At 47.2% G+C, this 12,504-nt stretch overlaps 1 protein-coding gene across 1 annotated transcript in view; it reads left to right on the top strand.

Moving 5' to 3' along the window:
• Window positions 1–2,062: 2,062 nt before the first annotated feature.
• Window positions 2,063–12,504, top strand: part of TOGARAM2 (TOG array regulator of axonemal microtubules 2) — a 33,711-nt gene continuing 23,269 nt past the window's right edge. Inside the window, exons 1-7 of the mRNA XM_075706948.1 lie at window positions 2,063–2,090; window positions 3,057–3,207; window positions 4,044–4,246; window positions 4,705–4,925; window positions 6,526–6,698; window positions 7,949–7,995; window positions 9,862–10,052. Coding sequence (XP_075563063.1) covers window positions 2,063–2,090; window positions 3,057–3,207; window positions 4,044–4,246; window positions 4,705–4,925; window positions 6,526–6,698; window positions 7,949–7,995; window positions 9,862–10,052 — 1,014 coding nt within the window. The remainder of the gene's footprint in view (window positions 2,091–3,056; window positions 3,208–4,043; window positions 4,247–4,704; window positions 4,926–6,525; window positions 6,699–7,948; window positions 7,996–9,861; window positions 10,053–12,504) is intronic.

The following is a 12,504-nucleotide window of genomic DNA, read 5'->3' on the forward strand; positions in this document are numbered from 1 at the left end:
GTCTACTGAAACATCACCAGGGCCTGGAGCTGTTCAAATGCAGCTGTGTTCCATTTTTTTCCTCTTCAGAAAGCCATTTTCTAACTTTTTTTTTTTCACTCAGCAGTCAACCACTGCCACTCTTCTCCTCTGTACAGAGAATGGCACCAACTTGTTTTCCATGCTCCTATCAGCAGTGGCAGAAGATGAATCCTGCACCCCCAGTGCTTCCCCCAGGCTGCAGGCAAATTGCTCTGCCATTACCATTCCAGTTACAGAGGTTTGGGTACAAGGGAGGAAGGGGTGGCCCTACATAGCTGTACATGTGGGGTTTTCCATATCATGTAACTGGCCTGAATTAGGAACTGTGCCCTGAATTTAGGCAATTAAGCCTTTGGGGGCCATGGAGGTGCCATAAGTAATGATGCCCTTCCAAATTACGCTTTCTAGCATTTAGGTAGGACAGCCTGGCAGAGGACAGTTTTGACTGGGACATGGAGAGCCTGGCTTTTTGTTACAGGGTAAGTCGATGGCAGAAGCAGCCTTCTATCCTAGCTACAGGATGCGCTCATTTCTAGTACTAACTGCTTTCTCTTGGGCATTTTTAATAGCTTAAGAAATGGGGCATGCTCAGCTTCATTTAGGAGGTGATCTTAACCAGCCAAAATTGCCGCTGGCATATTTCTTAGATATTCATCCAATGCAACGAGACCAAAGGAAATATATCTTAATCCCTGCTTTATGCCCTAGTCCCACTGGCAATGGGACTTCATTCTTTGTGTTACAGTACACAGCCCAAATAGACCTACATCTGTATTTTTAAGGGTATTTAGTGCCTGCCTTTCATTCAAAGTAATGGGAATTAGGCTCTAAAACCCTCTAAGCACCTTCGTTGCTTGACCTTAAGCTGTCTCTGTGAATTTACCTAGGCTAACAAAAAGGGTGAAGCCAGAGGCGGGTTAACTGTCTCAGCTAACTGCAGCCTTTCTGAAATCACTTGCTTTACTCCAGATGAATGCTTTGACAGCTTTTGAGCAGAGTTAAATCTCTTGGGCAGCGGGTGGAGCAGTACAGGGTCTTGCTGCAATCTGAACAATTTCTATTTAAATTTGCTTGAGGATACCATTTTATCTGATTGTAAGTTTGATTGATAGCAGGGTACCTGAAGTCCTTGAACAGGCATTCTTTGTTATTTGTTTTAAACTTACAGAACACATTAATAGGGAACTGTCTTTGCTTCTTCCATCGAGTGCAGAGGCATTTTTCCTTCTGTAATAATTTAACTGAACTGTGTCTGTGATTGATCCTTCTGGCTGCACTTAGCTACCATGTGATAGTCGTTCTGTTTGCAGAGCTTTGGAGGCACCTATGAGTGGATTTTCAAAGGCAGTTCACATTGGCATCCTTCTGTACTCACTGACGCTTATAGGAATTTTACTGCTGGCTTACCATCCTGACCTCTTATCCTAAGGTATGCTCTGCAAAATCCCCTCTCACTTAAGTGGGATTACAAAATCCCACTTAGGCCATAAGAAATGGGCTAATACTTTTAAGGAACCCCCCATTTTTTCAGTTGTTCTTGGGGCAAGTCCAGTGTGACATGACAACTCTTTGTTTTCAAATGTGTGAAACGATGCTCCTGCTGCAGTGGCAGCACTGAGTTCAGTGGAACAACTCCAGCATGCTGCGCTGGATCCATCAGCAGTGGGTGCGGTGAGAGACTTGCCTCTGCTGCCTTGCTCACACAGGCACAGGGAAAGCAGCTGCTGGGGTGGAGTTATGGCAGTCTTCCTCCAGCATTTGGACTTTCTGGCCATGATTTTGACAGAATGTGGAAATGCATAGCTTGAATATATTTTTATGTTGTTCTAACACCACCTGACTTGAACAGTTTTGTATGCAGGAACCCCTGTAGGCAGGGCAATGCCAGGTATCAGTGGCTGTCACTTGCACTAGCAGTGTTATTTTTCCATGTAGGCTCCTGATGCTGCAGGGGAACCCACCGGCATCTGTGCCAGGCCCAGCGACCAGCAGCACATCGAGTAGACTCTCATCTGCAAAGAGCCCATCGCCTCCCTCTGCCATGGCAATGCAAGATGATTTCTCAGCAGGTAAAGGGCTGCAGCAAACTGGAGACTTCTTCAGCCAGGGCTTGTTGCAGTCCTGTTCCTGCAGCCTTTGCCTGGAGGATGTTTGCCTGCAGCGGCAGTGCCAGGGCCCAGGAATGCTGCTCGGCTCTGGGAGGCAGAGCATGTACAAAAGCTGCATTCAAAGCGCTGATCACGAGACCCTGGAGATGCTGGCAAGTGCAGCAGCTATTCTTCATGCTGTACAAGTGAGATCCCAGCCTTAGGGGCTGGGTAATGGGGAAGATATCGGCCAGGACAAGGGGCAGGGAAAACATGCTGTATATAATTTTGAATTTTCAGGAACAGCCAAGGTCAGAAATTTTTTGAGGCAGACCATGTTTATGTTGGTTTTGGGTGTCTCTGCAGTAAAGAAAGCAGGGAATAAAGCCCTGTAACAGTGAAGAAGAACAAAGGAGAACGTTTGGATGGACAATTTGCATCCTACAGATACAGTAATCAAGTAAGCCCACTGAATATTGGGGACATCTAATGCGGAGTGCAAACCTTTTAATTATAACACCTGGTGCTTAATTGTGTCCTTGTACTTTCTTTGTTGTGAAGAGAAATTAAAAAAAACCCAACAAAACCCAACCCAAAATTGAGTGGGAATTACAAAAACAAAGGACTTTCAAGCTAGCTTTGGAAAGCATCTACTTAAGAGACATTGTCAAATTCTAGAGACCATTGTGGGTTTCCTACCCTTTGAAAGGAGACGAAAGAAATCCTGTAGTCGTAGATGGGCAACTAGAAAAACACATGCAAATTTGTAGAACATTCAGCTGTCAAAGTGCTGGAATACAAGCGCCTCACCAGGCAGAATGGTGTGAGGTCAAAGAGACGGTTGCAGAGGCGAGGACTGCAGGGTACTATGGAGAAGAGGTGTCTGTTTTTTCCTTTCTGTATCAAATGCCGCGAATTTGAGTAATTTCTACTGTCTTTATTTTTAAGCTAAGTACAATGCCCCAGTTGCTGTCTACTGTGGGAGCATTCACAAATTCAAACCCAGATACACGGCTCTGCAAGGTGGAAGCATTGATTCAAACTTGCAGTTTTGTGGCAGCAGCTGGACCACTGAAGAAGAAGGTGAGGATGGAAAGGAGTTGAACATGCAATGGGGTGGCCTCAGTCAAATGAAAAAAAACAAAACCACCCTGATTTCGGGGAGAAATGGTCCTTGGAGGTCAGTCCTCATGTGCTGGCTCTGTGTCAGAGTAGGTAGCTGACAGAGAGCTGCAGATGATCCTGCCCTCCTCCAGTGGTGCACATGGCATCACATCTTTCTATCATTAGTTCATTATGCTTTCTCCTTTATCAACAGTAGCCAAATCACTACTACTGCCAGCTAGGACAGGGACTGTGACCCAGCTGGCCATAAATCAGGCATGGTAATGAGATGCAAATTCTGTTTCTATCCTTGCCATCAATGTGTGGTCTTGCCATAGGTAAATGCCCAGTTCTTCCTCTGCTTGCGCATCCGATCTGACCTTGAGGATGGGATGGTGCTGTAGAAACACTGGCACAGTCTGCCTGCTTGCTGAGATGTCTTTCTGCTTTCCAGAAATACCAGTAGCACCGTGTGGGTCTTTACTGGTAGTCTTCACAGAAGCCAAGTCCTGAAATGGGAATCTTTTTGCCCCTCTTACCAGTGGAGCCTTTAACCTCTCTCTCCTGGCTTGCTAGCTCAATGCTGTTCAGAAGAATTAAACTGATGCTAGTTTTATGAAAAATAAAACCAAACTGATCTTCTGAATGATTAAAAAAACTTTGAATGCCTCAGTCAATAGATGGGTTGATTGCAAAGGTGTGAGGTTAACTAACTCACTTCTTCCCTTTTACCTGATCTACAGCTTCTTTTCGGTCCATATTAACAACTGAGTTGAAAAAGCAGCCGAATTTATGGGATAGCAGTGGAGCTGAGAAACCTCCATACCCAAGGGCCACCTCTCCCCTGGATGGCTGGGTGAGCAAGGCTAGTGTGCACGACCTCAGCACTAGGGATGTCTCCCACCTTTCTCGCCAAGCCTTGACCCTGGACCCTGGAGAGAGGGAGATGAGCAGCGCTGCCCTGGAAACCATTCAGATCAAGGACAAGCTGAAGACAAGGAGGATGTCTGAGGGTCTCTTAGCCTCACAGAAAGGTAAGGCAGGAGCCTGCACACTCTCCTGAGGGAAGAAGGGTCTTTTCCCAGCCTAGAGAGCTAGCGCACATTCCCAGTGAACAGTTCTCCCCTGCATGTGCCACCCTGCAACGACCTGCCCTGCTCTCAGTCCCCTGCATAGCCCTCTTGTTGCTGTAGAGGTGTGCAACTGTGGAGCAGGAGGGTGTACATGCAGGAGACTTACTCTGGGTAAGCAAAGGTTTGTGGGCTCCCTGTTGTCTGTCGGGAGCCCAGAGGACCAGGGTGTTCCTCTGGTGGCTCTGTGGAAGTGGGTAAGTGTTGTCTACTGGCCTGCTTCAAGAGGCTGCCAGCATGACCATGTTTTCCTGTGCAGTTATTTAGAAGTTTCCAAGAAATCTGTCCAATGAAATATCTAGCTCCAGGTGCTTTACGTTTGCAGTGCTGTTTCTATTACACTTTGTGTCTCCGCTTTGCAGGCCTGGTTGACTGCAGTGACCCTATGGGGGTTACCCTGAAGCCAGAAGTTTCCAGACCAGCTTTGCAGAGGGTCCTGGTAACCTCCAAGCCCGAGCCTCTCATCCAGAACAGCCTTCCTTCCTCAGAGCCTAGCAGGATGAGCAACAGAGAGCAGGAGCATGAGGAAAATGGCACAGGCTGCGACGACAGTGATGGGAATACCAAGGACCTGATGTCAGAGGTAAAAGGATATAAAGTAAGGAAACCAAGCCAAACCACGTGTGCTGAATCCTCAGTTTATTTCCTGTAGGCAGAGCTCTGAGATCTTCTTTCCCTGTGGTGTGAGCCCAGGGAAGCAGCTGAGCCAAGGAAGAGCTCAGCTGGACATTGCACTTCAGGCTGTCTTTGCAACATACATACAGCAGACTTCATGTCCTCAGCGTATATCAATAGAAGAAGTCTTTAAAATAGTTTCTGTGCTCTTTTCTGTGCTCTCTAGTGGTTCCTGCTGTGTTCTATGACTGAGAAAACACCAGCAACCAGTTGGAGCAACTAAATGTGTCTAATCTGGTCAAGCATATCCTTCTACAGTTAGTAAAATACATATCTGTGAACCATCTGTACAGTGCGGTTACTGTTGCAGACACACCAGTGTCTTAGTGGCTTTTTATATCGGCTCTGTCTAGCTTAGATGGAAAAAGATGTTTGCTGGAGCAGGCAGTTCTGCAAACTCAACTTCAGGCTGTCTCAGCTTTTGAGTTGTACAGCCATGTCCTTCTGCAGTTATCTCTAATAATATTTCTAGACTTCAGTGGCCCCTGTGCAGCTTCATTCTCTTCCATGGGTCTGCCCAGGGGTAAGTGATGGGAACTGGCAATTCCGGCCATGGGTAATGGAGTCCAGACCCCATCCACTTGATTGCCTTTGCAGGAGGGACAGAAGCTGCAGTTGTTTTTGGTTTTGCCATGGTGGGCAGAGGAAGGCAGATGAATAACAGCTTTTGTAAACAGGATAACCAGTAAAAAGCTAGCGTATTTGATCTCAGCCTTGCAGATACAGGGCCAAATGTATCTGTGACATTAACTCTGTTGGTTTTACTGGAGTTTGAACAGGTCCTGATTTGGATCTTTAGCCGTGACGAGAACAACAGTGTACTAAGGAAGGGTGTGCATCTGCCCCTGCTCCCTCCATCCCCCTTCCTAGCCATGGCATGGGGAGCCTGAAATAACTTCAGCAGGCAGAGAGACCCTATGCGGCAGGGTAGGGAGCTCTGCTGGACTTAATAAATGACAGTGAGCCTGAGATGATGAATTGCGTGGGAGCTGGAGAGCACTAAGCATCCAGAGAGCACATTAGCATCTGGGCCGAAAGGCTGGTGGGGGACTGTAGGAAGAGCAGAAGCAGAAAAAATTATGGGCTTGAGAAAAGCAGGTTTTGTCAGCATGCAAAATGACTTTGTGGGGACTTGGCTGGAGTTCAGCAATGGCTGGTAGGCGCTTTAGGGACAGTAAGCGGATAGTGATCTAAACCCATTCCCATACCATCAGAAAGGCTAACAGAGGCAATGGCACCCCAGAACATCCTTATGCCAGCAGATGGATGCCAGGTGAGAATGCAGCCACTGCCAGAGAGGTGAGCAAGGGGAGAGAGCTGGCAACAGTGTGCGACATGGTCTCTCCCTCACCAGTTCCCTTTCCATTGCCCATCCTAGGCCAAGCTGTTCCATCAGTTTGACTTTTCTTTTCCTGCCAAGTCCTAGCTAAGAGCATGGCTAAACTTCTTGTGGTATCAAAGGGGTAGGCTGGATGCTTGAGCTGAGCACTGCCTTCTACTATTTCCAGGCTTCCCTGCTGCCCTTGTGTTGCAGTGGTGAGGATGGGAAGAAGTCGCTGGGAGTCGCTTTGATTCCCCCTATCCCCAAGTCAGCGAGACCAACTGATGGGGATCCTGGCAGTATTGCAGTGCCTCTCCCAAGCTCTCAGCACCTGGTTTTCCAAGAGACCCTGGAGATGAGGTAAGACAAGGTGTCTGCTTCTCCAATATGCTGTTCACCTCGCACTTCTTGTCTTGTGAAGTTATTTATTGGAGACAAATACAGCTCCAATATATTTATGCAAACTTCTGTGCATTCACCATTTTGCGTATCTGTGTTGATCCAGCATAATGTCAAAATGAACATCATACACTCTAAGAGCAGGTGTGGTGGTGGGGAGGAGGAGGTAGGACTTAAGAGGACCTTAAAAGGAGGTCCTCTGCTGGACTCTGATACTGATTCATTCTGTAATCTTTGTGGTGCCATTTGGGAACTGTATTGCATGGATCTGAATACAGCACCTGGTTTTGTGTGTGATCTTTGACTGCCAATTTCTGTACCTGCAAGAATATGTTAGGGCAAATATTGGCTATTGTATAGCTGTCTGCAAATTCAGATGCTGCTTCTGTAAATGTTAGTTGTAACTTCTCTGTGTCTGGGCCTTCACTGTGAAATGAGAGCCCAGGTAAATCTTCGTTTATAGATGTATAATCCTATAGATGTTTAATATTTACATATGATTTTAAGATCAAAGGGGGCAAGCTGCTAGAGAACAGTTACAGGGCTGTAACTGATGGGAAGATATTTGCTTCAATATGCGTGGGGAAATCTAGCTGTCAACCTTATCCTAGTTATAACAATAAATAAGGAGTCATAGAAATATAGTTCCAATTTAAAAGCTTCAGCACGGCTTTTAAAGTGCAATCTGAATATACTTCCCTACCAGTTGAGTTGGAAACCCCCTTTTTCTTCTTGAAAGAGCAGGGGCGTGTAATTTTATTCTCAGGAGACAGCAGTGGTATTACCATGTGTAACAAGATACTGTCATCAGTTGAAGTCATGACCAGGCAAAGTTAGGCTTCTGCAGCAGTATAAAGGGTATCTGCCCTCAGTACAGACTTACGACTGGCTTAACAACTCTTGCTGATTCAGAAAGGATGTATGTAACAGGGAGAGCCACTTCGCTCCAAAAGGAGAGACAGCAGAATTGGATAGTTAAGGCCCAAATTAAAGAATGACTCTTGTGTTTCAGCTGGAGCTTGATGAGCTCTGTGTGACTCCAGCAACTGAAAGTTTAATGGCAATTAATCAGCTTTGCGTATTGTTGGTTTTATGGGTTGCATTTCCTCCTTCATCAGAACAACCATGCTAAGAAAGTTTGCCTCCTTTAATGCTACCCTCCCTTCTCTTTTTATGTCCTCATATATTCTTTTATCCTCCATTTTCTTAAGGCCAAGATCAGGCAGCAGAAGTGAAGACCTGACCCTTAAATATCAAGGTAGGTACAGGGCACGGCTGTCCTAAAATGACCATAGGAATCCTCATCCGTGGGTGGCACTATGAAAGTTTGGCTGAAAACCATACTGTAACTTTTTTCAATTCCTTGATGCACTCAGATGGCTCCCCCAGAGCCCAGGCACTGGGAAATGTGCTCTGGTGATCCAGTCAAAATGACTCCTGCATGAGGTTATGAATGGCAGGAGCTGGAAGGGTACCTTAGGGCCCCAGAAATGCACAGCAGGAAAAGAAAACGTTCCTCTACTTCATGCTCATACTTTTTATCTCTCTGCATGCTCTCTAATGTCATAAAGATTAGAGAAAAACGAGGCATTTCGCATTAAATGAGAAATGTTCCCACTCCTTCCTCCTACACTTGAAGGAGAAAACCTTCCCTTGGAGCAGTTTCTGAACTGAACCTTTTGAGATCTGAAGTAGATTCATCAACATTGCCTATTTTTGCACTGGGAGAAATAGTGAAACCTTGTGTGATAGGAAGTCCTTGTGAATTTTCCATTTACAGGGAAAGAGACTTAAAAAAGGATCCAGCCTATGCAGGATCTGAGCTTTCTGTCCTCTTAAAGTACAAGCCTAAATTAAATGCTGAGTAGCAAACAGAGGTTTCCCCTGTGCAACTCATTTACCTCAAACCACATATGCTAGGTTTATGATTATGTATCTCTTCCCCTACTCTATATGCATATGTCAGTATTGCAGACTGAGGCTGGGGTAGGAGATGTCTACTGGCTTCTCCCCCCGCTCCCCACCTTGCATTATAACTAGCAATAACAGTTCCGCAAGACAAAATGTGGTGTCTGGTGCATCTGTGTCAGCCAATACTTTTAAGTTGAAAACCTCAATGACGCTGTTGCTGTCCCATTGCCATCTGTGGGTTTGTAGTGATAGAAGAGATGAGAATTTAACAAATAATTTTGCTGATGCAGAAAAAGGGATAAGATCCACTGGTCCCTCAGATCAGTGTTAGTTCTGCCAAATAATGGGCATGGCCCATAGGAATGATTCCTTTATTGCTGATATGCAGCTAGTACGCTGAATGCAACTAGGCAGAAGTATTGCTGAGTAAGTAAGGTGACATTTTTGCTGGATACATTCTGGACTAGAAATGAGCTATATCGTTAAAGCATCTCTCTCTCTCTTTTATTATTGACCTGACCGTTCCACAGGGGAAAAAAAATCCTGATTTAAGAAAGTTATTCCTTTTTTACTGCTTGGCTATCACATGATTTTATCATCGGTGAAGCCATGTAAGGAATGATTAGTTCTGAGTTTTAACAGCTCTGTTGGACAGTATTTCAGAATGAGCTGCACTGTGCTATTCCCATTAAGAAAATCAGCCTTTAGTCAGGCTGTCCAGAAAGTGGGCTGATCTGCTACAGTTTAGAATGAAACTCCTTGGGGAAAATGAATTATCTAGCTTCAAGAACACAATTCTGGTTTTGGTAACACTCTAGCAATCCTAAGCTTTTTCTTTAAATGCCTCTAAAATCTTCCAGCAAAGAGGAGGAAATGTTGACTCTTACCTCTACAAAGGCATATAGTTATTAAAAAACAGGAGTTCTTTTAATAACTGGGAAAAAGAGGATGTTTACTAAAATCAAAATGGATAGGAACAGATAAGAATCTTTTTGGCAAGGGCAATCTTCATCTCTCTGTTCTTCTCTATCAAACACAGCTGCTCACCAGAAGCCAAGGGCTGAGGCCTTCATCATGCAGTAGGTTTGAGTCTGATGGCCAACAGAGTAATGTCATTTCTGCTGCCGGTGCAACATGGTAGTACCCCATCTGTTTGGAGAGGCATTATGTTCCTTGCTGTTCTCATACGGAATCTGTATCTCTGTCTTATCAGAGCTCCAGGCTCCGGAACCCGACTTGCCCATTCTCAAGCATCGCTTTGTTGGTGGCGTGAAGTCTGCCGGACATTTATGCGAACCCGTGCAGTGGTTAACAGACCTCCCACTCAGCCAGGCCGAGGAGACGGATCATCTCCTGAGCCCTCGCCTTCCGAGTGATGACAATTTGAAGGACAGCAATGGAAGGGTAAGGGCTAAAGACAGGGGTGAGCAGGCTTCCTTTTCAGTGACTGTTCAGTGCTTAGCACAACATGTCACTGAAAATAATAATCTTCCTCTCTTGGGGGGCGGATTCTCTTGGGAATACATTTGACAGCTACAGAGCAATTGCTTGAGTATTTTCAGTGAAGTCAGTGGTTGGGAGATGGTGCTAAGGTTACGCAAGAAGCATTCTTTATGTAGGAAGGCCAATTTAAAGCAGATCTGAAAGGCAGAGCAAGTTACACAACAGTGAACATGTGCAAAGTGCATGCTCGGAAGCACAGAAGCAAAGATTATAATACTGAGTGTAAGCAAGGCTGCAAAATAAAATGGGAGAGCTTGCTTTTCCTTGGTTACCTTTCTTGCTGTATCTCACAGCCCTCTCCTCCTCAATTTTTCCATTCATTAAGACCAGTGTTTCTCAAACTCGTTTTGACGTGACACTGGAAGCCAGCGAGGCGAAGGGCTCCGGAGCGGAGGATTGCACCGGCTGGACCCTTCCTAAGGCGGCAAAAGCGCAGGGAGGGAGAGGCCACCCCCCGCCCCTGCCCCCACACCTCCCCCCACCCCCCCCAGGTGCAAACGCAGCCCTCAGGTAGCGTGAGCGGGCAGGGCGTGGCAGTTGGGGCAGGCGGGGCGCGCGGGGGGCGGTGACAGCGCTCCCCGGCCTTGGGAGGTAGGTTCTGGAAGTTCAGCCTCGCCACGGGCAGGCGGTCCGGCCGGCGGAAGGCGGTGTCCGCTGCCCTAGCCAGAAGGGATGCATCAACCCAGCCTGAGCTCCCAGGGGAACACGCAGCCGGCCGCGTCTCCGGCTGCAGGGAGGGCCACCATCTTGCGCTGGAAACCGATGGCAGTGGAGGGAACAGCTGTGTGCGCCGTGACCAAGCGGACTCTCTACTCGGCCTGGTGGCAGAGCTAAGAGCGGAAGTAGACAGGCTATGGAGCAGCAGGGAGTCTGAGCAAGAGATAGCCTGGTGGAACCATGCTCTGACCTTCCAGAAACCTGAACAGGGACAGCCACTAGAGAAAGCCTGTGATCAAAGGGATCCAGTATCCTCCCCCCACCAGGATGTAGGCAGGGTCTTAAAAGGAAGCAGCAACTGGAAACAAGTCCACAATCGGGGGCTGCAAATGAAGCCTTTCCTTGCCCACCACATCTCCCCAGGTGCCTCTGCACAATAGGTATGAGGCTCTAGATGTGGATGATGCGGGTGTCGATCCATCTACACCAGAGGAGTCACCAAGACCAGAAAGACCTACCTCCCATATTAATAACACCTCCACAAGGAAGAAGAGATGGGTCATAGTTGTACGAGTCTCCCTTCTGAGGGGAACAGAGGGTCCAATATGCCGGGCAGACCCTTCTCATAGGGAAGTCTGCTGCCTCCCAGGAACCCGGGTTAGAGATACCGCTATGAAACTTCCCAGCCTCATACAGCCCTCGGACTATTACCCATTACTGCTCTTCCACGTGGGTGGTGACAAAGTTGCAGTATGTAGCCCAAGGGTGATTAAAAGAGACTTCAGGGCCTTGAGATGGTTAGAGAGGGAATCTGGGGCACAGGTTATTTTTTCCTCCCTCCTTACAATTGTGGGCAGTGACATTAGAAGGAACAGGCAGTCCCAATCTATTAATACATGGCTCCATGGCCAGTGCTACCATCACAACTTTGGGTTTTTTGACAATGGGATGGCCTACACAGCACCAGGCTTGCTGGCATCAAATGGGAGCCACCTTTCTCAAAGGGGAAAGAGGGTCTTTGCTCAGGAGCTTGCAGGGTTATTGACAGGGCTTTAAACTAGGTGTGAAGGGGGAGGGGGAACATATCAGGCTTGCCTGTGACAAGCTGTGGGATGGTACACAATGGTTAGAGGGATGCGGTGCTGGTATGAGCCCTCAACCTGTTGCCCAGAGGCATGCTGGGGACAGTGCAGCACAGTCGAAGTCTTGCGGAGATGAGCTGGGGGCTCTTGAGGTAGTAGGAGCCAACAAGGAAACTTCCATGAAACGCCTCAGGGGAAACAAGGGGTGTTCCACTAAGAAGGTGACACAGCCAACAGCCCAGATGAAATGCCTCTACCTGAACGCACACAGCATGGGAAACAAACAGGAGGAGCTGGAAGCCACCGTGCTGCTAGAAAGCTATGACCTGATTGCCGTTACTGAAACTTGGTGGGACGAATCCCATGACTACAATATGGCTATCAATGGCTACAGGCTGTTCAGAAGGGACAGGTGAGGAAGGAGGGGTGGTGGCGTTGCCCTCTACATGAAGAAATCGATACAGTGTGAAGAGCTGTCCCTGAAGAATAGCTGCGAGCAGATCAAAGGGGATGCAATACTGGACCTTATGGTCACCAATGCAAGTGAGCTCATCAGTGACATCAAGATTGGAGGCAGCCTGGGCTGCAGTGATCACACATTGGTGGAGTTCACA

This window comes from Pelecanus crispus, chromosome 3 (genome assembly GCF_030463565.1).
Source record: "Pelecanus crispus isolate bPelCri1 chromosome 3, bPelCri1.pri, whole genome shotgun sequence".
NCBI lineage: Eukaryota > Metazoa > Chordata > Aves > Pelecaniformes > Pelecanidae > Pelecanus > Pelecanus crispus.